This window comes from Elaeis guineensis, chromosome 9 (assembly GCF_000442705.2).
Source record: "Elaeis guineensis isolate ETL-2024a chromosome 9, EG11, whole genome shotgun sequence".
Taxonomy (NCBI): Eukaryota; Viridiplantae; Streptophyta; class Magnoliopsida; order Arecales; family Arecaceae; genus Elaeis; species Elaeis guineensis.
The window spans coordinates 11,679,309-11,702,473 of NC_026001.2; the positions used below are offsets into that span (position 1 = coordinate 11,679,309).

Consider the following 23,165-nt stretch of genomic DNA (forward strand, 5'->3'; position numbering starts at 1 on the left):
GTCTCATGTTAGTAAACTCATTCTTCATAAAACTTAATGTAGGTGGTCTTTAAGTTATGTTGGTTTTGATTAATAGTGTTTGATGTGTGCTAATTCAGTATTCCCGAGAAATGAGCTGACCTTGTTGATCTTGTATTTGGTTACTGCATCAATGGATTTGCACCTCTCCCTTATATGTGTGTAGTCCACTTGGTAGTCGTAATCTTACTTATCACCTGCTCACTTGTTCATACTTTGTTGTTTTATGTTGATTCAGTATTTTGTGTATGATATATTTTTTGTTTATTCTTTATTTTAGGACCAAAGCAGCTAGAGCAAAGAAGTTGCTTCAAAAGAAGCAAGCTTTAAGGGAAGAAAAGAGAGCAACATTATTAGCAGCTGGAGTGGATTGGCAAAGTGAAGACTCAGAGAGTGAAACTCCGGTGATAATTATATCATTGTATTTTTGCTGCTTTGATCTTGATGGTATTCTTTTTGCCTTTTATATTTTGACTTGTTTTTGTATGGTGTGTGATATTTTCAGCGGAAGGAAATACAAGAACCTCCTCTGCCTGGACTCCTGACCAATGAGGAAAATTATCAACTTGTAATAGATGTTAGTATTTTCCTTCTAGCACCTGTTTGCTTTATGATTTATTCGATTTTTATGTTTTCTTGTGCTTGTTAGATGTATTCAGAAAGGCTACTTGAATCGGAGATGTTCAGACCTGGTGACTCAAGTAGAGGTCCTACTGTCTGGTTCACCATATCAAGGATGGTTCTTTATAACAGACGCAATTTACCATTTTAATTTTCACAAACTTATCGGCAGTGTCACCTTTTGTGTTGTATAGCTAATCATTATTGTTCGTCAATTCAGAATGTCCGATTGTATATATATGAAATGTGTCTCAACTCTCAAGTTTTGGAGTCTATTTAACTAACAGTCTGATACATGATTATGCCCTCAAAAGGAAATGGCAGCATAATGTTCCTTCATATATTAAACCATCTAAAGTTGAATTTGAGTGAATGGAACAAAAATTACATTTTATGAGGACGTGCAATCGCAGGGTCATAACAAAGGTTTTCCCTCACAGGACTTCTTTTCTTTCTTTTCTTTTTCCAGGGGGGCGGCGGGGTCATTGCCAAATATAAAACTTGTTACAAGTAATAATATTTATGTCTTGTCTTGCAAAATCTTCTTACAAAACTCAGATATATGAGCGGTGTCAATTAAAAAGGTTATTCCTGTTTCTTCCTGTGGTCACCATCCATGGCCAGTATGTGGCATGCAAGACTTTAAATAGGAGCATTGTTTTTTTTTTTTAATTGGTTCTTGACCAAGCAAATCTTGGTGATTTTTTTCAAATTGCTGATGAACAGATAATACTCCAACTAATGAAAAGTTTTTATCTCTATTGTTTTGTAAAGTCTTTAATGATACCTCATTTGACTTGCTTTTTGCACTCGTTCTATGGAAATCAATGTACCCTTTTTTTATAATTATTAGCCAACATAACCTCATGCTGTTCTTTTCTTTTGCTTTCACAATTGTAGCTCTGCATAGCATTAGCGTCCCTGCAGCGATATTGCGAAGCATTAGAGATTATCAACCATACTTTGAGATTAGCATACAACACAATATCTATGGAGAAAAAGGAGGTCCTTCGATCATTGGGTGCTCGTAAGAATTCTGTTAATGTTGAATTCGACAATCCATTAGAAATTTCTTTCCGCCATGTTTGAGAGCTTTGTGTTATTATTTACAAGAACTTCTGATGTTAGTGGTTTTGTATTTGAAGCCTTGATGTTTTATATGTTAACATCTTAATCTTTTCTCTACCTACAGAAATAGCATATAACACCAGAGATCCACAACATGGATACAATTATGTAAGATATATGGTTCAACAGCATCCTTACAGCATAGCTGCCTGGAATTGCTATTACAAGGTTGTTACAAGGTAATTGATATCACTGATTTACTGGGGATAAGCATTGGATATAGTTGTAAGATTTGATTGTATTCATGGTCATATGATGTGATGGAGAGGTTTGAGCTCTGGAGGAAGTTATCTGATGTGCTATTTCACATAGTTTGTGATTTTATGGCCTACTTCCAGCTTTTTTATGCTTTCTTCTCAAGTTGCATGGTGGCAAAATGACATTCTTACCAAGCTCCTATCTACAGCGTGGCATGCTTTTACATTTATCCTCCACCAATTAATTGATCGCATAATTCCCACTTCATTCTCTTCATTTCATCATTCCTACCATTTTAGCGGAATATCAAAATTTTGAATTTGTTCACCATCCAGCCTCAAGAAGTTCAGCAAAATTAGTCAGCACCACATCTTTGGTTCACCATTTAGAGGATTCAAATGGTGATCTTAGATTACTGATCACACACCAAGAAGCATATGTTCTGGCAATCACATTGAAGCAAGGGTTCAAATAGTGTTAGAATGGGATGCTACCACTGGTACCATACCATTCTGATAAAAAATCAGCACTAGTACGAGCCTCAAGATGTAGAAACCAGTTAGACTAGTATGTACTGACTGTGGTGGCCCATACCACTTGGTACCAGTCAGTATTGATGGTACCATATGGGCTGTATTCATCAACATCGTTGCTTTTCATTATCGTTCTCTCGGTCTCAGCATATATGAACCATACTAATAATGTACTGATACCATACTGTTCTGATGGAAAACCAATATAAGGGGCTTAGTATCATGTTTAAAACCTTGCTTTCAAGTATAATAACTAGTGGATAGATAAATATTTCTACTGGTTTTCATGATTGGACCTTCAAGGCCTGAAGGTGTTGTAAGCAATCTAATAGATTAGTACAGAGTTTCTGCTCCATAATTAAAATGGAAGATTGACTGAACTTATCTAAGCGTGGTTTGCATTTATATATTAATAAGGTTGTTACTTAATAGAACTGCTGGGATGCAATTCAGCACTCAGCCCTTTCATCTTCATTTTCAGTGAAATCCTTTAGAACCCTATTTGATGTGATTTAATTCTCGCCAATTTGTATCTTTCATCGTGTGGTTGCTTGATTAGGTATCTCTTTTGAATATGTATGTTGGAATCAGATTGTTTTGAGTTTGTAATTTTGTATGACATGTTCAACACTCTCATATCTTATGTCCATTCTATAGCATTTTTTTTCTCGTTTTTTGGAATCTTGAACGTCTCGGGTGGCTAATTTGTAAGGTTTTCAGATTTTTGGTTTTGTTTATTGGACAATCTTATGTCATGCCATTTTTCATCTTCCTTGACGGTTGGACCTTTATTACTTTATTACTTGTCTTCGACCTCTTTGGACAGATTGAGTCATAGATTTTCTTTTTTGAATGAGAACCTGCTCAACACCTTTTTTTTCTTTTGGTGATTTATCTTTTTACTGAATTATTTCGTGTCATGCTATCAACCAAGTAATTGGTAGCTAAAGTTACTTAGTTGATAGACCTTAGGAACTTCCATGATAATGGGCTCTTATATTCTAGAACTTTTTGGGTATAAGATTTAAAGCATGGTATGTTGTACTGCCTTGAATCACTCAGCTTGGGCCATGTCGAGCCGTACTGGGGGCTGATCGGCATGATTCCACCCCTTGGTTCGAGAAATTGGTGAGGGAAGGGGGAGGAAGAAGGAAAGAGAGGAAGAGAGAGAGAGAGAGGGAGAGAGAGAGGTAGAGGAAGGGCTGTTTATTTTTAGAATCTTTAAGTGAAGATGACAAGACCTGCTAACTTCATTTATTTGAAAAATAAAAAAAAGGGCTCCCGGCCACTATTTCTTTGAAATAGGGAAGTCGGAGAGCTCCCTCTGCCTTCACCTTTGTCTCGCTCTCCCTCCCTTTCCCTCTCTTTCCCTCTCTTTCCTTCTCCTTTCCCTCTCTTTCCTTCTCCTTTTGTCCCAATTATAGAGCAGCTGGGGAAGAGGGGGCTTTCCTCCCCCCTCCTCAATATCTCTCTCCCCTTCTCATCTTCACCCTCACCCTCCATCCCTCCCTCCCTCCCTCTCTTCCCCCCTCTCCTTCCTTCTCCCTCTCTCCTTTCCTCTCTGGCTCCCCTTTGTCAATAAGCTGCAAGTCGGTATGGTACCATGCCATACGTACCATCAAATAGCCAGTGTGGGTCCCGATACCACCAATCTTTTTTTAAGGGCATGTTTGATTCGGGGGAGTTGGACTTTAGAATGGGAATGAGCGACTCCTATTCTAGCCGTTTGGCTGGAGGGAGTCTCACTCTTATTCTGATTCTCGGAGGGGATAGCAATGCTCCAATCCCTTCCCTTCTCTCCAAGTATTCAAATTCCATTCCTATCACGAATCAAACACATCAAGAGATGTGGGCATTCTAATTTTGGTCGCAAACCAAACGTGCCTTAAAGACAGCTTTTCTGCCTAGTAATCAGCCTTTAGGTTCCTTAGCATGCCCACACCCCTCCCCCCCGAAAAAAAGAGTATCAATTTTTGGACATTCTTTTGTTTTTTTTTTTTTTTTAAATGATGGTATACACTTGCTTGATCTTTATTTAAAGTTTTTTCAACTTAGGCAGTTCTCCTTAGCTTTCTTGCCTACTGACCATGGTACATATTTTTTAATGGTCTAGTACAATATCGGTTCATACTGTATCCGACTCAGTACAGTCTTGTGTACTAGTACCATACCAAAATGCCATCTTTGTTTTTGCATTTTTTTTTCTTTTTTTTTTAATCTTTTTCATGGCTAAAATGAATGTCAAGTAGATCTTTTTTTTTTCAATGTTCATGTGGTTTTTGATGGGGTGTGTGATGCTGGATTGCTGATGTTGGTACTAGTAGTGCAGGTTTCTCTAGGGGTTGGGGGACAAAAACTCATCATTTTTTTTTAATTTTTGTCAATTAGCGGCTGAAGAAAAGGATCATTGGGAAGAAAACTTGCCAGATCTTGGTTGAATCTAGTGTTGAGGAGGCAGGAAATGGGTGGAAGAACCACAATTCCCTCCTTCCCTTTTCTCCCCTCCCCCCGCACCCCCCCCCCTTCTCTCATTGTTGGTCTCTCCCCCCTCTCTTTCTTGGTCCAAGGGCTTCTGGGGGCACACTTGACTGCTAGAATAAAAGAGAGGGTATGAGAGATTCCTCTTCTCTCAATCTTCTTCATGCCAAACTAATAGTTCAGGCTGGGTATTGGTATAATTGGCCATGATGCCGGCCCATACTAGCCTATGTGGATTGATATGTCCAATATGTACCAGTTGGAACCGGTTTCAGAGTCCTGACCCTATTACCAATACAGAAACTCATCTGGTTGGTAGTGTACTTGTGGTATCTTACCACATCCCCGCTAGTTAAAACCCTAAAAAGGATACACCTGAGAAGCAGAATGTTTACATTCCTTACTAGACAGATTGTTAGGTGAAATGATATAATAAGCCATTTATGTCTGCAAAATTTTACTGTTCTTAGCACATTTGTTCATTGTCTAAACTGAAGATGCTTAGCATCTCACCACAGAGTCAATAGAATATGTTTTATCTGGTTGAATTTAAGAAATGACAAATTTCTAAGCAGAATGTATCTTGTGATCCATCACCTTCAATATGATCTTGTGTTTATGACATATCCATGGCCTTGAAATCTGATAACAGTAGAACTATTGTTATATAAAGCTTCATTCTAGGTCTTGCTGGTTGATGCTTTCATGTTATTATTTGTTTCTTCCTGGTTGTTATCTTTCTTAAATAAATCAATTGTATCCGTATCATATAAGTTTTATTTTATCACTCCTATATACAAGTGTTTAAAATTGGTTAGATTTGTTGATAGAAAGTTACTATGAGGTTCCTTAACTTATTGACAAAACAGTGTTGCACGTCATATTCCTACTAGTATGGATTTTTCAAGTAGCACTAATATATATTTGTTTCCATCTGATTTCTAGATTTGACACTCGCTTTTCAAGACATTTTAAATTTCTACATTACATGCTGGTCTCTCGGAGAGATTGTGTACCTGCTTTGCTTATAAATGGCCATCAATTTACTATGATTAGTCAACATCAAACAGCTGCTCGGGAGTACTTGGAAGCTTATAAACTACAGCCAGAGAATCCACTTGTAAATCTTTGTGTTGGTATGGTATTCTATAAGTTGGTTGATTTTTTTTTTTATTCTGGCAATTGCTATAAAGAGCTATTTTATTGCAGGCACTGCTTTGATTAACTTAGCTCTTGGGTTTAGGCTTAAGAATAAGCACAAATGTGTGACCCAAGGTCTGGCATTCCTCTACAACTATCTACGCATTTGCAATAACAGCCAGGTTTGAAAATTTGAATTCTTTGATAGGTTTTTGGTACATTCATTGCTTCCACTAACAAGCGATGATCCATACCTCGTTCTTTGCTACATCAGCATCTTGTAGCTAATTGTTTATACTTTTGTAACATGTATGTGCGCTAGACTGGGCATTCGCCCAGTCATGCTGAGTGCTTAGACCCTGGCCCTAGCCTGTGCCAAAGGCCTAAAATGCTCAATTGGGCGGACCTACCCTTTAAAATTGAGGCTTAAGACTGACTGGGCCCAACCTGAGAACCTAATAAAAGTGCTCATCTTGACCCTTTCTAGACATTTGGCCGCATTGTAAGAGAGCAGGTAGTGGTTGAGAGAGGAATAGTGGACAGCTTTGTAGCTGAATGTTCCACCTAGAGTAACATACCTGCTATAGAATTTTCTTGGAATTTCGAACTTGCACCTGTTATCTAAGCAATTCCTCAAGCATTTCAGAGATATCTGCTTCCCGACACGTGTACACTGACTCGGCACCTCCTCTCGAATCTGGCAACTAAAGGACAGGTGGATTAGGATGATATCATAGGCTATGTTCGTGGATGGAGGTGCTAGTGGCAATCACAGATGAGGTGCCCTCTAGGGGGTGGGGGAGAAGGAGAGGGCAAACCTAACTGATCATTCTGTGCCTATTTCTAGGGAAGAGGAAGAGAGGAGGCAGCGGCAGCAACATTCTAAAGTGGTCATTCCTTCCGCTCTAGCAGGAGGGAACTGTGATGGAGTGAGGGATGGTGGGATGATATATATGGGCTATTGAGAGGGTTCATGAGAATTGAGAATAGGGTTTGGAAATTTAGTCGATATGAGATTAAAATATAAAGGATTTGTCTAGATTTCATTTTTATTATGAAAGCAAAAAGAAAGAGAGTAGGGTGCACTGGTGCAGTTGCAGAGTGATGATTGCTGGTGATGGTGTCAAGCAAGGAGGTTAGAAGGTAGTTGAATTTCAGCATTGAAAAGAAAGAAGGGTGAGGAAGGTTATGAAAGGGAATTTAGCATTTTGCTTAATTTCAGAGGGTCAATTCTTATGATCAGTGCATACAGTTCCGTATTTATCTACCCAGTTGTCTGCATTAAAATATATGACAATGATCAGGTACTTCCACAATGGCAAAGTGCTCACTAGCACTTGCAAAATGTAAAATATAATATGATATATGTATAAAAATATAAATCATAAAAAACAGTATATACAGCTTCCAACCAGGTCAGGCCGGGCCAATATTTTTTGTTGCTAGCCTGAGCTTGGCTAGAAATGCAATCAGACCAGATAGCTTAGGCTTGGCCTGACGGCGAGCCAAAAACCTCTATGCAAGCATGCCAATTTGGCTGATATGGACTACGAACTCATTAAATCTTTGGCAGTTGAGTTAATACATTTTTTAGCCATAATAGTGCATTTCATTTTCTTTTTGATTGCTGCATGTCATTCCCTGTTACCCTACGAAAGGATGGATCCTCTCTAGTTGGGGGTTGAACTGGAGATGCCCAGTCTCCCAATCACACCAGCCATGTATTCCACAAGCTGATGGGCCCCACATGGTGTATCTTATAGGCTTTCTCTTGTACCACATGGGGATGGCTGTGATTGGGAGACTGGACTTCTTTGGTCGAACCTCTAACTGGAGAGGATATGAACTCGTATAAAAATACTGTCTTATGGGCACCAATTTTTGATACACAAATGGTCATAAAAATTGTCAATATGACTTGTAATTATTGGACCGTCTGATAACTAATCAACTTTATAGTTTCATTAAGATGCCACAAGTAATGTAATCCATGTGGTCATATGTTTGCGGTCTATTCATGGTGATCCATCTATTTCGATCCACAGCGGCAGCTTTGTTGAAGTAGGAAACGTTATCTTCTAGTTCACGGAAAGAACCCACTTCTTGAGGTTGTCTTTTATGCTGCTGGGTCTCATTGTTGAATGTTGGAAATCTTTGGTTGTCTTGTAGGAAGCCTTATACAACATTGCCCGTGCATGTCAGCATGTTGGCCTGGTTACTTTGGCAGCTTCATATTATGAAAAGGTACTCACTATTCAACAGAAGGATTGCCCCATCCCCAAGCTTCCTTATGAGTCTTCAAGCAGTCCACAGAATCATAAGCCAGGATACTGTAACCTTCAGAGGGAGGCTGCTTATAATTTACACTTGATTTACAAGAAAAGTGGAGCTATTGATCTTGCAAGGCAGGTTTTGAAAGATTATTGTACTTTCTGACATTGTCTACTGTTTAATTATATGCTTTTTATGAGTCTATAATAATGATATTATTAGTGGATGAAATATTATTAGATTTCTGCACGTCTTATGCCCATCTAAGCCTAAATATCAACACCCTCTGTCTACTTGTCAAGAATCACCACCATGCGTGCTAGCCTCATCAAATTTGAGATGGCTCTAGGTAACAAATTATGGTCATATTGGGGCCAGCATTTGCAGCGACGAATCCTAGCTTACAAACTAATTTGGTTCGATTTTGGGCCCCATGCTGTTGGATGTGGAGATGTTTTTTTTGTCTCTTTACTGTTTTCCTTTGCTAGTTTTGGCTTGGATTGGGATTTGTCTTCAGGACTTAATTTGTTGGTTCCTGTCATGGAACTTTTAATATAATGGTTTGGTCTCATTGTTTCTTTTCAACATTTCGAATGCAAGCTATTTGCCTTTAAAGCTAGATTATTTGGATTGGATTCGTGCATGTCTCACATTCGTTAGATTGCGTCGAGTTTCTATGGCTGCTGTCAACACGTATCCAAGAGCACAAGCCCGATGGCTTTCTGGTAGACAGTAGGTTTGGACATGACCATACTCTCATGAGTTCCTCTTTAAGATCATACCCATCTGTATTACATTTCTCGTGTCGTAGACTGGCTGGCATTCATGGTGTTTCATCCACGGCACAAAATTCTTGGGTTTCTTTTGCAAACCATCCATCGACCGCCTACTGCTGATGGAACTTAGCAAGCTTGGGTTCGGTACACTGGTTTTTCTGGCGAATGGCTTAGCAAGGTTGGGGCCAGAAGACTGGCAGATCAGCTACTACGTGGGAAGCTCTCCGTGTTGTATGCATTCTTCGGGCGACTGTGCCAATCTCTGGCAAGGTGCTCCGCCCTTGCTACCGCCGTCCTCCCTCGTGTGCCGCTGCTGCAGAGAGGAAGACAACCATGCCAAGAGTGGTGAAACTGCTATGCCCGGCATTGGTTCGATGAAATGCTCGATGGAGAATATTCTGGTACCGTGGCATTTAAACCAAGTAGAGGCTCAATTTATGTTAAAATTAAAGCCTACATTATTTTTTCGAGATCATTGCCGACCTACAATCCAATGGATTAATTTCTCATCAATTGGAATGCTTTCCAGGATGCTGCATCCGTTAGATGGAGAAAAAAGCATTCAGAGTTGTGGTCACCTACGACTAGGTTGTGAAACCTCACACCACAAAACGTGGAATGATATTTGGAGCCTCTATAGCCGGCCATTCTATGATTAAATTTGGTCCACAGGACCCCAAATACCTGAAATGGATCATCTAATATTTTTAAGGAACTATTAAACTTATATCCATGAAATCATGGTTCTAACATTTATACCTGTTAACGTTTGATGACACTTTGTTCGTTAGTATGAAGGAAGGGATAAGATGCATGCCATGGGATCTGTGTCAAGTGCTACGTTTCAGTACATAGCAAACATAAAGTGTATCCTCGGGAGCCTAGAGAGGGCCACAATCAAAACGAGTATAGCCAAGCGAAGCCCCGCCAAAGAACACAACTAGAAGTGCAAGGCTCAGAAGTCTCTTGATCTTTGATGGTGAAGAGATCGAAATCGCCAGGAGCATCGACTGCATGGCCAACCTCAGCACCCTCGGCTTCCGTTCCCTGACGTAATTCTCCAACGCCGTCTCAATTCTCTTCTTGAGCTCTCCGTCACCGACTCTGCTACCCTCCAAGCCCATAGGCATCGCCCGTGCTAAGTTCCTGGCGAGCACCACTGCATCCTCCAGAGCAAGACACCCACCTTGGCCAAGGAACGGGCCCATCATGTGCATGGCATCCCCTGCAACTGTCATGGTGCCTCTCCTGAGGTTCCCAAACACGAGGTGCCATGGTGACCGGTAACGGATGCGTGTGAGGTGCAGCGAGCTAGGATCACTGCCCTCGACCATCTCGATCATCTCGGCCGGGTTGTCCTTTATTTGCTGCATAGCCAACTCCATGAGGAACTTAGGATCCTTTGGAGCATCCGTATCTGGGGGGAATGCGATAGCAACAATGTTAGGTCCCTACTATTTAGACAGTTACATTGCCAAGGTGCAGTGGTATTGCTACATAAAATTTGCAACGCAAAGTTTTTAGGAGATTATTAGATTTAGAAAAGAATTTTAAACAAGGAAGAGGAAGAAAGATTAGAATATTGACATGAGATCAAGGTGTGTAATTGTCCTACGTTGTAATATATCTTCATTTGCATCTGATATGATTATATTAACAATTTCACAGTACAATAAGCACTACACCAACAGATAATTCTCAAAGAACATAGGTTGTAAACAAACCGGTCGCACAATAAAAGATAGAAAGGACTAATTTTGGAGAGAAAACTTAAGAATGTGGATGCTAATAAGCAGAAAAATGCCTCTGCTACGATTGGTGGTTATTTTCTGCTCAGGGTTTCTGGGTTTGATAATATGATATCTAACAAAGTTCTGGCTGCTCCTGTTTGGGACTCTGCGGCAGTCATGATAGAATGGTGCAGCTGTGTGACAAATTGCAGGACCGAAACTGAGGTAAAGGCTCATTTAGATGTCACAAGTGTTATGTGCTTACCTCTGTCAGGATATGGCCAATCTACAAACCAATGCACTAGGTTGTCATCAATTGGAATTCTTCCATAAGACATATAGCCAACATCCAGATGTCGAAAAAAACGAGTTTCGAGGTTGTGACCCTTCGGATAATTTGTGAGACCACGAATCACACAATTTGGTAGCACATTTAGGGCCCCTGGCCCTAATGACTTAGATATGACCGAGTTTGATCCATCACAGCCGATCACAACCTGCATTAGCCATTACAAAGGTTGATAGGAGTCATTTAAGCTGCATACTATGAAACCATTAATTCACTACTTGATTTTCAGGAGCACATGATAGATGGTAAAGCCTGGTCAGCGTGGTATTATTGCAGTGGGCGAACCCCTTCTCTCCTTAGCAGAGGTTCTGCATTTGAGTCTTTAGTTACTTATCTCAGTTGGATCACCTCCCCCACCCCCTTGCTGGGAAAGTGGATGTGGAGCCTAAGCTCCTTGGGAGATTTGGAATCAGCAATCTTCGTCCCTGTTCAACTAACCAACCCCTTTGTTGAACAAGCTCATGTCAAGGACAAATACCGAAATGGAGCACGAGTGCAGCTCCATAAGATCCAATTGCCTTGTCAATATTCTTACTTTATCTAATAATGCTACATGGCCTTCTCAGTTATTTCATCCGTTCCTTGTGTTGACATGGCACAAATGCATGATTTACAAGGGATTGGTTGAGTCGCAACATGCCATGCCAGCACCATATTAAACATAAGGAGATAACAGAATAATTTCACCACGCCATGTAACATTATTCTTGTTTACTTGCTGGTTTTGTCCACATAGAGTGGTATCCTTTTTGTTTCCTCAATTCGCTCAGATTAAGGACACAAGCAGAATTTATGCACCGGCCTATGCACCGTTTCTAAACTAGAACTTTCTGTCTACATCTAGAGTGCTTGAGGGAGAAGACTAGTTTATGACCATCTTTTTTCTGAGAAAGTAATTTATGACCATCCATTTTTCTGAGAAATTAGTTTATGACCAACTACAGGCAGTCAAGCTTTCAAATTTATCAATCACCTTGGCTTTGATGATACTCCCATCATGAACATAAAGAATAGGGAATGATGTTGATGGATCTCTTTCAACTGCTACAATTTGGCACCCAAGTCGAACCGAGTCAACAGGCAAGTTGTCAAACAATACTTGAATGAGATCACTTCTCTTTAAGCACCTGAGTTCTTCCATCCTAATAAAATAATAAGCAAACATATAAGTAAAACAAAAGGACTAAGCAACATGACAATATGATAGATAGGCAACCATACAGTCCAATATGTTGCCTATCTCACGTTGCAATCATGCTAATGATATCTAAGAAACATGATTACAGCTAATGCTTGAATTTTCTTTTCAAGATTGAGAATTTTTCTTTTCTTTTTTTTTTTTCTTTTTTGTTGTAAGAAGACAGTTAGGGAGCCCTATGTCCAGCAAAATGGTAGGACCGTAGGAGCATAAAAATTCATAAGGAAATGATGTAAAAATTGCTTGTGTCCAACTTGGGCGACATCACCCACAATCGAATGAGGGGTGCAACCCATGTCTGTGCCACCATAATGCTTTTCATCATAGCATTTTATATACAAGAAATCAGATGTTTACTGGAATCTTTTAAACATACCTGGTCGATTTCACTTGCATTGTAGACTTGTGATACAACACTTCATGAATCCTGGAGAGAATTTACATTGAAAGGAAGTAAAGAGGTATACAAGTGTTTGAGAGAGAGATATACAAAATGTTGGTTCTTGTAAATTCATTAGCAGATCATAAGTAAACATATTATGTCAAGTGAGTGGACTCTGATCTGAATGTTGTTACCAGTTAAGATAGTGATAAAGGTGGTATTGTGCATCATGTAATTGAAGCATTGCTATGAGTGCCCTAGGATGTACTTGGAGAGAAGGTCCTGTTGTGCATTGCAGAAGGTTGGGTTGTTCCTCGAGCAAAAAATTCAGTTCATACTCACATACAGGTACAGTTTGGGATACATGTAGCATTTCCTCGTGTCCAATATCATATCCTAACCAATATCTTGCCCAAAATATATTTTTGATAGAGAACTTCATTTTAAAAGGCAGTGAGTGCATACTCTGGAAAAGTAGAGTTTTGGAAAAAGGACTTAACCTTAAAAGGCTATGAAAACATACTCCGGAATAGGGATAGTTTTATCCCTAAGCACGGCACCTACACCAAGTCTATCAAGTGCACACCAACCATTCATGAAGATACCAATTGCTGCCCCTGTAGCTCGTATTCTCTCAGATCTCTCTAATACAAGACTTTTTACTCCTTTCCTACACAAACAATGAGCAAAATATAATGCAACGAATATAACTTTTTTATCATAATTCAAAAATTATATCTAAATACACACTTCAAAATCAGGACCTATTAATCAATTAATGTTTGCATCTACTACCAGATAGTTTGTATCAAAATAGGGCATCCACTTATACAATTTATCTAAACCTTGCCTCTTATTATCTCAGCCTATGTAGTCCAATCTTTCTCAACATATCAGTTGATACAAAATCAATACATCAGCCAAGATTTTTACTCTTTTTTTGTTCATTTTGATTTATAAGTAGTTTAGTAAATAGATATCCAAAATTAAATCATAAAGACAATTGTATCTCTATTTTATTATGTCCACCAAGAAATCAATATCTTGGTTCTTATATATCAGCTGAGATCTTGCTTCTTTACAAACTTTTTTCCTACCTTCCATCTAAGTTGAGAATAGCTCGGTTCATCTTGGTAGCTATCACTCACCAATATGGTTGATATCTTAGCTTCATCACTCCCCAACATGGTTGATATCTTAGTTTTTTAAACATAGCAAAGGCATCTATCAAGAAAGTGCCCTCATTATCTCAGATGGCATGTTAATTAAGTTTTTTCTGGTTCAGGAATAAAGTAGCGGTAAGACTTGAAATAAGCTTAACCTTATGAAATGGGTTCAAGGAAGCAGAAACAAGGGAAGAATAGTTATTCCGGTCTAACATGTTTATTCTTGAAGGAACCATTATATGGGAAGGCTCGAACAAATATACTCCTACAGTACGGCCCTCCCTTGCTTTTGCTCTAACATTACTACGGGAAAAAACTGCCTTCAACTGGAAATGTTTCAGAAATTTTGCCCAAATAAAAACAGGAATAACTATTTCAGGAGGAATAACTATTCTTATTCGGCTTTTCTTATTAGCGAACCAAACGCAGCCTTAAAGTGTAAATATGTGTTAATTGATAAGACTCCTTCAATTTTCAACAACACACTGTTTCCATATATGAATTCTGACTTTTTGGGGTAGGGTTGCATAGCCCATATATGTTACCAAACAAGTTCTGAATCCAACGTGGCCACCCAATAATGGTCAATCTCCCCAAGTCCCACCGAACCGACGGTGAGTTGCACAAAGCCACGAATCCCTGTCGTGTCATGTGAGATAGGAAACTAATATGGCAAACTCCCTTGGGCCACATAACAAGGTTATATGTCATATGATAAGATGAGTACTCCACCAACTTCATTACAATGGCCAGCCCAAATGGGTAAAAATTGGAGCCCCAACATCCATGTCCATGATGGTCAAATATAAGCAAACCAGGAAAAGGGAGACCTAAAACTCTAATGGAACAACCAAGACATCCCCAATGAAATTATGAGTTACAACTTTTATTAGCATCTAATATTAAAAATTTTAATAGCAATAATTTCAGACCTTCTCTTCAATCATAACCACATATATGATGGCAGAAAAAAAGTTTAAGTGCAATTTATTAATGGAAATAAGCATTGGGTAGACAGGTCTGTTTTCTTTTCTTTGCTTTGAAAAAGTGTGTGTGGGAAAGAGAGAGAGAGAGAGAGAGAGAGAGAGGAAGTAATTTCCCTTCAGAATTTGAAGCATAATGATTTCACACTCCTCAGAAAGCAAAAGAACAACTATTCAATCGATTAACACCCTTAAAAGATTGAGTGCTGCCTAGTCTTTGAATATAGGGAAAAAATATATATATTAATCATTTTGATGTAATTGGTTGCTAATTTGTCAAAATTCAAATGCAATAACCCCCTTTTCTCCATGGTTGCTGCAAAGTCTTCTGTCTATCCTTAATCCTGTGCCACAGAATCCAATCACATTAAATTCAAACTCATCAACATGGCTAAATTTGTTTCTGATTATAATGAAGTTAGGATGGTTGGATTTGGTTGTTCCACTAACTCATATTACAAAGGGACACAAAACTACTGGGAATCACTTAAATAGTAAGCGATCTACCGACACAAATCTGTGGAATAGGACGAGTGTGAAAGTAAGGGAAAAACAAGAGAAAACACTAAGTGCAAGGAAGGAGGCACCTGTGAAGAGCCAGAGCGGTGGCGAGCCCACAGATTCCTCCACCCACGATCACCACATCGTGATGTTCCTCTCTGCTCCTCATCCCTTCTCTCGTCCTCCCCTCTCTCTCTCTCTCTGTCACAAACTCTTTCCGTGGTTTTTAGTTGATCAAATGCTCTCTGGTGGGTGGGTCTGATTTTGGATTTTTTTTTTTTTTCAAATTTAAAAATAAAGATTGGTGGAGGTTATCTTTTTAGGCTTTTAGATTTTTTTATTCAACAAAAAAAAAAAAAAAAAAAATCGGATCCTTTACATTCAGAGGGTCTCTCTTCCAGCATCAGCTGTGTTTTATCTGCGTCGGTGGGATGGGATGGGTAAAGAATAGTAGACAGTCTGTAAGGAATAAGATTGCATGTGCCATGGTAGTCTAACATGCATGTTAAGTTCCATGAAATGCGCGTTTTCTTGAAAATTGTTACATGAATACTGATGAAATGGTAGTCAATGGTCAAGCATCAGCACCTTCAGCTTCCGTTCCTTCACGTAATTCTTTAGTGCTGTCTCAATTCTCTATCTCAGCTCCTCATCTTTGGCTTTCTTTCTTTTTTTTTTTCTTTTTACTTTTTATTTGATGATGATAAGCAGACTAAGATATTCCACCTTAGTCATCTTGCTTTATTGCAGAATGGGAGTATTTACAAGGGAGGAAATAACAGTATTAGATGGATATCTGGTCAAACACCATCTCTCAAGACCTTTTCAGTACCACGCGATGCAGTAGAAAGAAAGAAGAAATAAAACAAAAAAATAATCAAAATATGTGGATCAACCACAAAAGGACTCGCCTTTACGGGGCATGCAAACTTCACTATGAAAAAGAAATTTTACAAGAGGAGATCTCACTTTCAACCCTTGTACACTCAATTCTCTCTCACTAGAAGTTCCCTCATAAAAGCTCTCTCTCTTGGAAGACCCTCTGAACTCCTGAAGTGCCTGGCGTCCGCTGTCCAGGAGCCTCCTGCTCCTTCTCTCTCAGTGCTTCAGCCTTCCTTTTTTCTCTGGGGTTCCGTACGGCTCCGTACAGCGCGTCCTCTGGCAAAACCAGACCACCTACCCTTCTCTGTTGAGGCACAGGCCTTTTAAAGGTCTTAAACAAGGGTTTAAACCTAATTAGATTAGGTTTAGGTCTCCTAAACAAGCCAAATCAAGCCCCTGAACCGTCGGATCAAGATCGAAAACTCTCTGGGCCTTCTGATCGCGACCGATCCACGGAATAGTGCTGTGGACTGCGAGAAACGCGTGGGAAATGCCCACGCGGTCCACGCGGTCTGCCATGGATCGCCCGATCCACGATGGACCAGGGTACAGGCCCAGGCAAGGCGCCTGGGCCTGGGTCGGCCCGCGCCCATGCGCGGGCCCGCGCATGGGTTGGGCCGCCTACCTGCCTGGGCCGTGCGCCTGGGTTGCACGTCCCATGTATTGGCCTCGCTTGGGCCACGCGCCGCCGCCGCTCCGCCGGCCCGCAGCTGGCGGTCCTCCACCGTCTCGGATCTCGTACCGACTTCAAAAGCTCGTATCTCCTCCATCCGAGCTCTGTTTGGGGTGATCTTGATCTCGTTGGATTCCGTTTTTCACCGCGAACCTCGCTGTAGACTCAATGTGGGCTGAATCTCAAGGCGTCAAATCCTAACAATCTCCACCTCGACTCGATATTCGACCTCTTTCAAACTCCGAAAGCCTCTAGATCTCCTCGCCCCGATGTCCTGGGGTAATCGCCTGCTGATCATGGATGGGCAAACATGAGAGTCGAGTCAGACTGCTCGATCCCATCTTCGTCGTATGCTGTGCTCCTTCTGACCTGAGACCTGCTTGGGGCATCGTCATGCGGCAATAGGAATCTCACTTTGCGACGTCGCCTCTCGTTCTCCCGAGTCTCCTATCTCATGCCCGATCTGCCTCCTGGAGCTCCACCTCGCTCTGGGCTCCGCTTGGCTCCCGAAGCTCCACCTCGCACTGGACTTTCTGTCAGGTAATAATATCCTTTGCTCCCCTTCTTCCCCTCCAGCACAATCTTATCGCCGCATAGCACCCTCGAGATTCCTCCACCAACTACTGTCCTGTAGCATCTCGAATCCAGTCTGCTAAGTGAGATAAGATTCTGCCTGAAATCGGGTATGTATCGGACCTCCCCCAATCTCCTTACTGTACCATCATGTGTCCTCTAGTTGACCGTCCCAATGCCTCTGATCGCACAGCTCGATTCATCCGGCAGATATACAGTGCCCTCACTGTTCTCCAAGAAGTCAAACTGCTCCTCTCTGCAACATAAATGATAGGGGCATGCAGAATCTAATATCCACTGCTGGGAAGAAGTAGATACCTCGTCAAATATTTTCAAGACATCTCCATCTGAATCACTGCCGGCCGTCGCTACAACAGCCACCGTCCGATTTTTGAGTTGAGGGCAATCTCTAGCTAGATGTCCCAACTCTTCACATCGATAACACCTGATTTTGCTCAAATCCCTCCTAGACTTGGACCGCCCTCGTTGTGATCTCCTGTCGCTCTGTCTACCACCTCCTGCTTCTTCAGAAGCCACCAAAGCTGAGCTACCGCTATCTGAGCTCGAAGCTGGATTTTTTCTCATGAGAATCTCGTTTTGGAGTATCGACGCGGTGACCTCGTCCATCTTGATGGTGCTCTTTCCCACTAGAAGAGCAGTCACCAAGGACTCATACGAAAGGAGAAGCGACGCTAGCAAAACCAGTGCCCTGATCTTCTCCTCAACATTCTCATCAATGCTGAGGAGGTCGGTGAGGATCTTCTGGAAGTGGCTGAGATGTTCCTGCACGCTCTGTCCCTCAGTCATCTGCAGTTGGTAGAACTGCCTCCAGAGAAAAAGAGTGTTGGTGAGAGACTTTGCCATGTATAATTCCTTGAGTTTCGACTACAGCACCGTCGGAGAAGTCTCGCTCAGTACATGGATCACCACTTCATCCGCTAGGTACATACGGATGGTACTCACCGCCTGCATCTGTAGCCATTTTCAATCCCGTACCTCTATGGTGATCGGCTTCTCATTGCACAAGAGAGCATCGATCAACCCCCGTTGGATGAGCACGTCCTTCATCCTTGCTTGCCACAAGGAGAAATTACTTTTATCATCAAACTTATTGATCTCCATCTTGATTGTTCCTGTCTTCTCCATCTTCAGTCTTACTCACCACTGCTGCAATCTGCGTCTTTATACCACCTTGCTCTGATACTATTTGTTGAAAGATGGTGTCCTGACCAGACATCCATCCAACAAACAGAATGTACAATTACAACTAAAATTTTCTCAAAACCACGAGAGGACTGAAGAGGTACAGACACAAGATTGCCCTCTGGAGGGAACTGGTCTCTTTAAGATAGTGGAAGAGCAAATAAATCAAACTGAAGCCAAAAGAGGAGCAGAGTTCAAAGGAAGATCGAAGAAGCTGCAACCTTTCTTAGTGAAGAGAAAATTAAGACCGAGAAGAGAGAGGTTTGAAATAATTAGAATGCAGTACCGAGGATGCTCGCATGAGATTCAGCTGTAAATTCTTTATCATTATCTCCAAAATGAAGAAAGTCCAAGGAGGCCAAAATAATCCAAATGAGATGGACTGGAAGGATCATCTCAAGAGATATCAACATCAAAAGAGTGTAGCAGCGACAAGAATGAAGATTAGCCATTAGTGAGGGCCTGCAGATAATTTCTTTTCAACAATGTATGAAGCCTGAAAAAAAAAAAAAAAAAAAAAAACTCCTTATCAGAGCAAAAGATCGATCAGCCCAAAAAGAGTGCCAAAGTCCACTTAACAACTGCCAATGGAGAGGAGCTCTTGCAAAGAAAAATACAAAAATTCCTCTCAGACCAGCAACTCCAATTAAATGTGTCACGCCCCTGACCTGAGATTCGTGGATCGAGGGTCGTGGCAACCGCCGCATACTCATGAAGAACTCTCTCCATAAGCATGCAAGGCATCTCATCACGATATCAATGCATCGCAGCGGAATAAAATCAAATAATTATTATTCAACTGTAATTCAAGTAATTAAATCAAATGTCTTACATCCAATAAAATTTTTGCTAACAATAAAACAATAGATCTAAGTTCAATGAAGTTGACAATGCTAAATCTCGCCTCTAAAAGCTCTGTCCCAATATTTCTTCCCACGTTCGAAATTAATTATCTGAATCTGAAAAAATAGAAAGAAAGGTAATGAGCTAGACAGCCCAGTAAGTAACAAGTATCTCTACCAGATATTCAGATATTATTTAATTTTCAAGAACAATGCTACAAATAACATAAAAATATATTTCATGCTGATTTAATGCAAATCCAATATTTTCAAAAATTCACACATAATATAATCATAAATCCGATTCGATTCAAAACACTCGTAACTCAACAGCCTCGACTATGACCAACGTTTAACCCCCATTGGCGGGGTCCACAGAATACCAGCGCACAACCCCCACTGGCAGGGTCCAGAAATACCAGCGCACAACCCCCACTGGCAGGGTCCACAAAGTACCAACGTATAATCCCCATTGGCGGGGCCCACTGAAACATAGTTAGGCTGAGAGCATAAATCCGATCTATATCAAAACACTTAGTACCACAATATATATCATAATCTTTCACTAAACATGTGCATAAATCGATATACCATAACATTTCAAAAGCACTTTTCTTTCAAAACATAATTTCATAAATCATACATAATTTCAGAGAATAATTATTTATTTTCAGAATAAATATAGAATATCTCGAGAAGATGATTCATTACTTACCTTTCACGGAGCACTGAACGAATGGATCGACTAACTTCTAGTAGATTCTTCCGCGCCTATTATCCAAAATTATATTTTTATATTAATTTAATTCAAAATTAAATCTAACAAATCCCAAAATTAAAATCTCGCTTAAAATCAGACTCGTCTCTAAACTCGATCAGAATCATCAGATGAAGCTTTACACTTCGCTAATCCTAGAGGAATAACTTTAGAGAGAGAAATCCATCAAGAGAGAGAAACAATCTAGAGAGAGAAAATTTTAGAGAGAGAAAGTAGAGAGAGAAAGTCCAATTCCAGAGAGAGAAAGTCAGGGTTCAGTCTGAAAGAAGAGAGAGAAGAGAGAGAAACTCTCTCTCTCATCAATTTCATTTTTTTATTTATTTATTTATTTATTTACTTACTTATATATATATATACATATATATATATATATATATATATTTATTATTACTATTATTTTTTTTTCTTTTCTTTTTCTTCTTTTTTTTTCTTTCCTTTTCTTTCTTTTTTTTTTCTTTTTCTTTTTCTTCTTTTTCTTCTTTTCTTTTTCTTTTTCTTTTTCTTTTCTTTTTCTTCTTCTTCTTCTTCTTTTTCCTTGGTTCCTTCCAGGCCGAACAGGGGACGGTGGGGGTTCTCCGGCCTTGATCGGCCGTTCGGGCCACGGCCGCCGCGGTGGAGGCCGGCGGCCGACGGAAATCACTCCTCCGGTCACGGAGGAGGGTGGCCGGCGATCAATTCCGATCGCTGGCGCCGGAAAATTCAAGGAAAAGAGCTAAAAAACAGGGTGTCTTTCCCGACCGGAAATCGACGACTTTCGTCGCTGGCAGCCGCGCACAAATGCACGGGAAGGAAGGAGAAGAAAGAGGGGAGGAAGAGGAAAACTTACCTCAGCCTCCGGAGACCTCGTCGGTGGCAATCACGGCGAGAAATCAAAGGGTGTCCGCGGCCTTCGATCGAGAAAAACGGAGAGAAAGAGAGAGGGAGGAGGTCGATCTTCGGTCTCAAGGGGAAGGGGTCTTCTTATAGAGAACTCTAGGACTCCGAGGGGTCCTAGGAGTCCTAATTTCTATGGGTTTCGCCGGAGAAGGGGTCTTCTTCCTGGTTGCTCTGTTTTTTTTTTTTTTGGCTGGGCTGGGCTTGGTTGGGCTGATTTTGGGCTATAACAAAATGCCTATAAGAGCATCAAAATAGCAAGTTGCAAGAAGGAAGGAAAATTTTCCTCCCGCCAATATGAATAAAGATTAAGAAAACTTCCCCAAAGCATTGAAGTATTGTGGCATCACAGAGACGGAGCCAAAATCTAGCAATATAGGGGCATAAGAGAAATAACTGCTTCGTGGTGTCAGGAGAAGCATTATAGAAAACACAATAACCAAAGTTTTTGTGCAGCTTCCTCCATAAGGTATCCTTAGTATTTAGTTTGTTCAAGAGAAGGCTTTAACTTTTGAGGGAGCCCTGATGTTCCAAATGGTGTGGACAAGATGCCATTTGGGGGAAAGATGCTGACAACGTCTAAGGGACCAGCATGAAGAAGAATGAGTAAGGAAAGATGCGACAGACTTGGCACAACAAACTCGATACATTGGCAATGAGGATCTTCAAAGGAGTATGATAAAGCCAACTATCAGACCAAAAGATAGTGGATAGACCATTTTCCACGTTAAAGGTACATGCATTGGCTTCAAGTAGCTTACTGGCATCATCTCTGCTAAGTTTCTTGCAAGCACCACTGCGTCCTCCAGAACGGCACCGCCAACTTTGGCCAAGGAATCACCCCATAACGTGCATGGCATCCCTGGCACTCGTGATCGTGCCTCTCTGCAGAAGTTTCCAAGCACCAAGTGTCATGGAGTTTGGTACCGAACGCGCGTGAAGGTCAGCGAAGCAGGATCACTGTTCTTCACCATGTCGATCATCTCAGCTGGATTGTCCTTGATCTGCCTTCATCCGCTGCCGCAGATCTCAAATTAAAATGGGGATGATCCGATGGTCGATGGGAACGAAGGAAGGTGTATCCTTCTTTCGCCGCGAAGGGTGCAACTGAGCTCCAGTTTTGAGGTGGGTCTGGACTTGTGCTGAAGGCACCAGAGATTGAGTGTACCTTGAGAGTTGAACCCGATAAGATGGCTAATCTGCAACATCCAGGACCAAACCTTATTAATAGCTCCATTCAAGCTTCCCTTTAATTTGCTCTTCGCTATTCTTTTTTATTAGTTTGGTGGGAAGGGAGGGACGCATTGCATGATTACGTTCCATGATTCTTCATAATATTTATTCTTATCATAACCATCCTTTTATTGTGAACCTACCTATTTTTGTGAGCCTATAATAGATGGAAACGAGCTAATTGGGGAATTAAAAGAAGCATAGCTAGCTTCGATGGGAGGAAAAAAAAATGCCCAGTCGAGCCGAGATGTTGGCCGATATATGGTAAGGATAAAATTTAAAGTGAACCAAGATTTTCTAAAATATTGGCTAATATTTAGGATCAAGATACGAAATCTTAACTAATATACCAAATGCTATCTGTTCTTAAATATTAATTTTAGAATTTGTTAGTCACCATGATCTATTTTTCTATACTCCAACAAATTAGTGTATGATATAATTATTTGTAGATATGAGTTAAACGAATGCAAATACGGATACGATATTAGTTAGATGCAAAATTTATATTCATATTTAAATAGATACTCTAGATGCAAATTGGATACTAGGAGTATGGATATAAATACAATATAAGTCAGATAATTAAACTGTATAACTATTGAATCAAAGATATTACTAAATAAATGAAATATG

At 40.5% G+C, this 23,165-nt stretch overlaps 2 protein-coding genes across 5 annotated transcripts in view; one reads left to right on the forward strand and one right to left on the reverse strand.

Annotated features, from left to right (window-relative positions):
- The window catches only part of LOC105051580 (uncharacterized), a 32,408-nt gene extending 23,780 nt beyond the window's left edge, over positions 1-8,628 (forward strand). For all 3 annotated transcript variants that reach the window (XM_010932095.4, XM_010932096.4, XM_010932094.4), the window contains exons 13-19: positions 299-422; positions 524-595; positions 1,540-1,666; positions 1,832-1,946; positions 5,922-6,112; positions 6,186-6,298; positions 8,286-8,628. In XM_010932095.4, the coding sequence (XP_010930397.1) occupies positions 299-422; positions 524-595; positions 1,540-1,666; positions 1,832-1,946; positions 5,922-6,112; positions 6,186-6,298; positions 8,286-8,552 (1,009 nt within the window). In that variant the 3' untranslated portion in view covers positions 8,553-8,628. The remainder of the gene's footprint in view (positions 1-298; positions 423-523; positions 596-1,539; positions 1,667-1,831; positions 1,947-5,921; positions 6,113-6,185; positions 6,299-8,285) is intronic.
- Positions 8,629-9,894: 1,266 nt separating this feature from the next.
- LOC105051579 (monooxygenase 1) lies at positions 9,895-15,714 on the reverse strand. 2 transcript variants are annotated; one of them, XM_010932093.4, is made up of 6 exons: positions 15,559-15,712; positions 13,346-13,492; positions 12,817-12,867; positions 12,216-12,384; positions 11,159-11,390; positions 9,895-10,580 (listed from the first exon to the last, which is right to left on the reverse strand). In XM_010932093.4, exons 1-6 carry the CDS (start codon positions 15,639-15,641, stop codon positions 10,045-10,047), a joined length of 1,218 nt encoding a protein of 405 aa, XP_010930395.2. In that variant the 5' UTR covers positions 15,642-15,712; the 3' UTR covers positions 9,895-10,044. The 2 variants fall into 2 exon arrangements, with proteins under 2 accessions (XP_010930395.2, XP_073099252.1); XM_073243151.1 differs by lacking the exon at positions 13,346-13,492 and having other exon boundaries at positions 15,559-15,714.
- Between the last annotated feature and the right edge of the window lie 7,451 nt (positions 15,715-23,165).

Bases quoted from the DNA above. Each gene is read 5' to 3' on its own strand.
- LOC105051579 (XM_010932093.4), bottom strand. From the start codon at position 15,641: ATGAGGAGCAGAGAGGAACATCACGATGTGGTGATCGTGGGTGGAGGA. The intron at 13,493-15,558 runs GTGCCTCCTTCC...TTGTTTGTGTAG, and splicing joins ACCGCTCTGGCTCTTCACAG to GAAAGGAGTAAAAAGTCTTG. The intron at 10,581-11,158 runs GTAAGCACATAA...CATTCCCCCCAG, and splicing joins TTGGCCATATCCTGACAGAG to ATACGGATGCTCCAAAGGAT.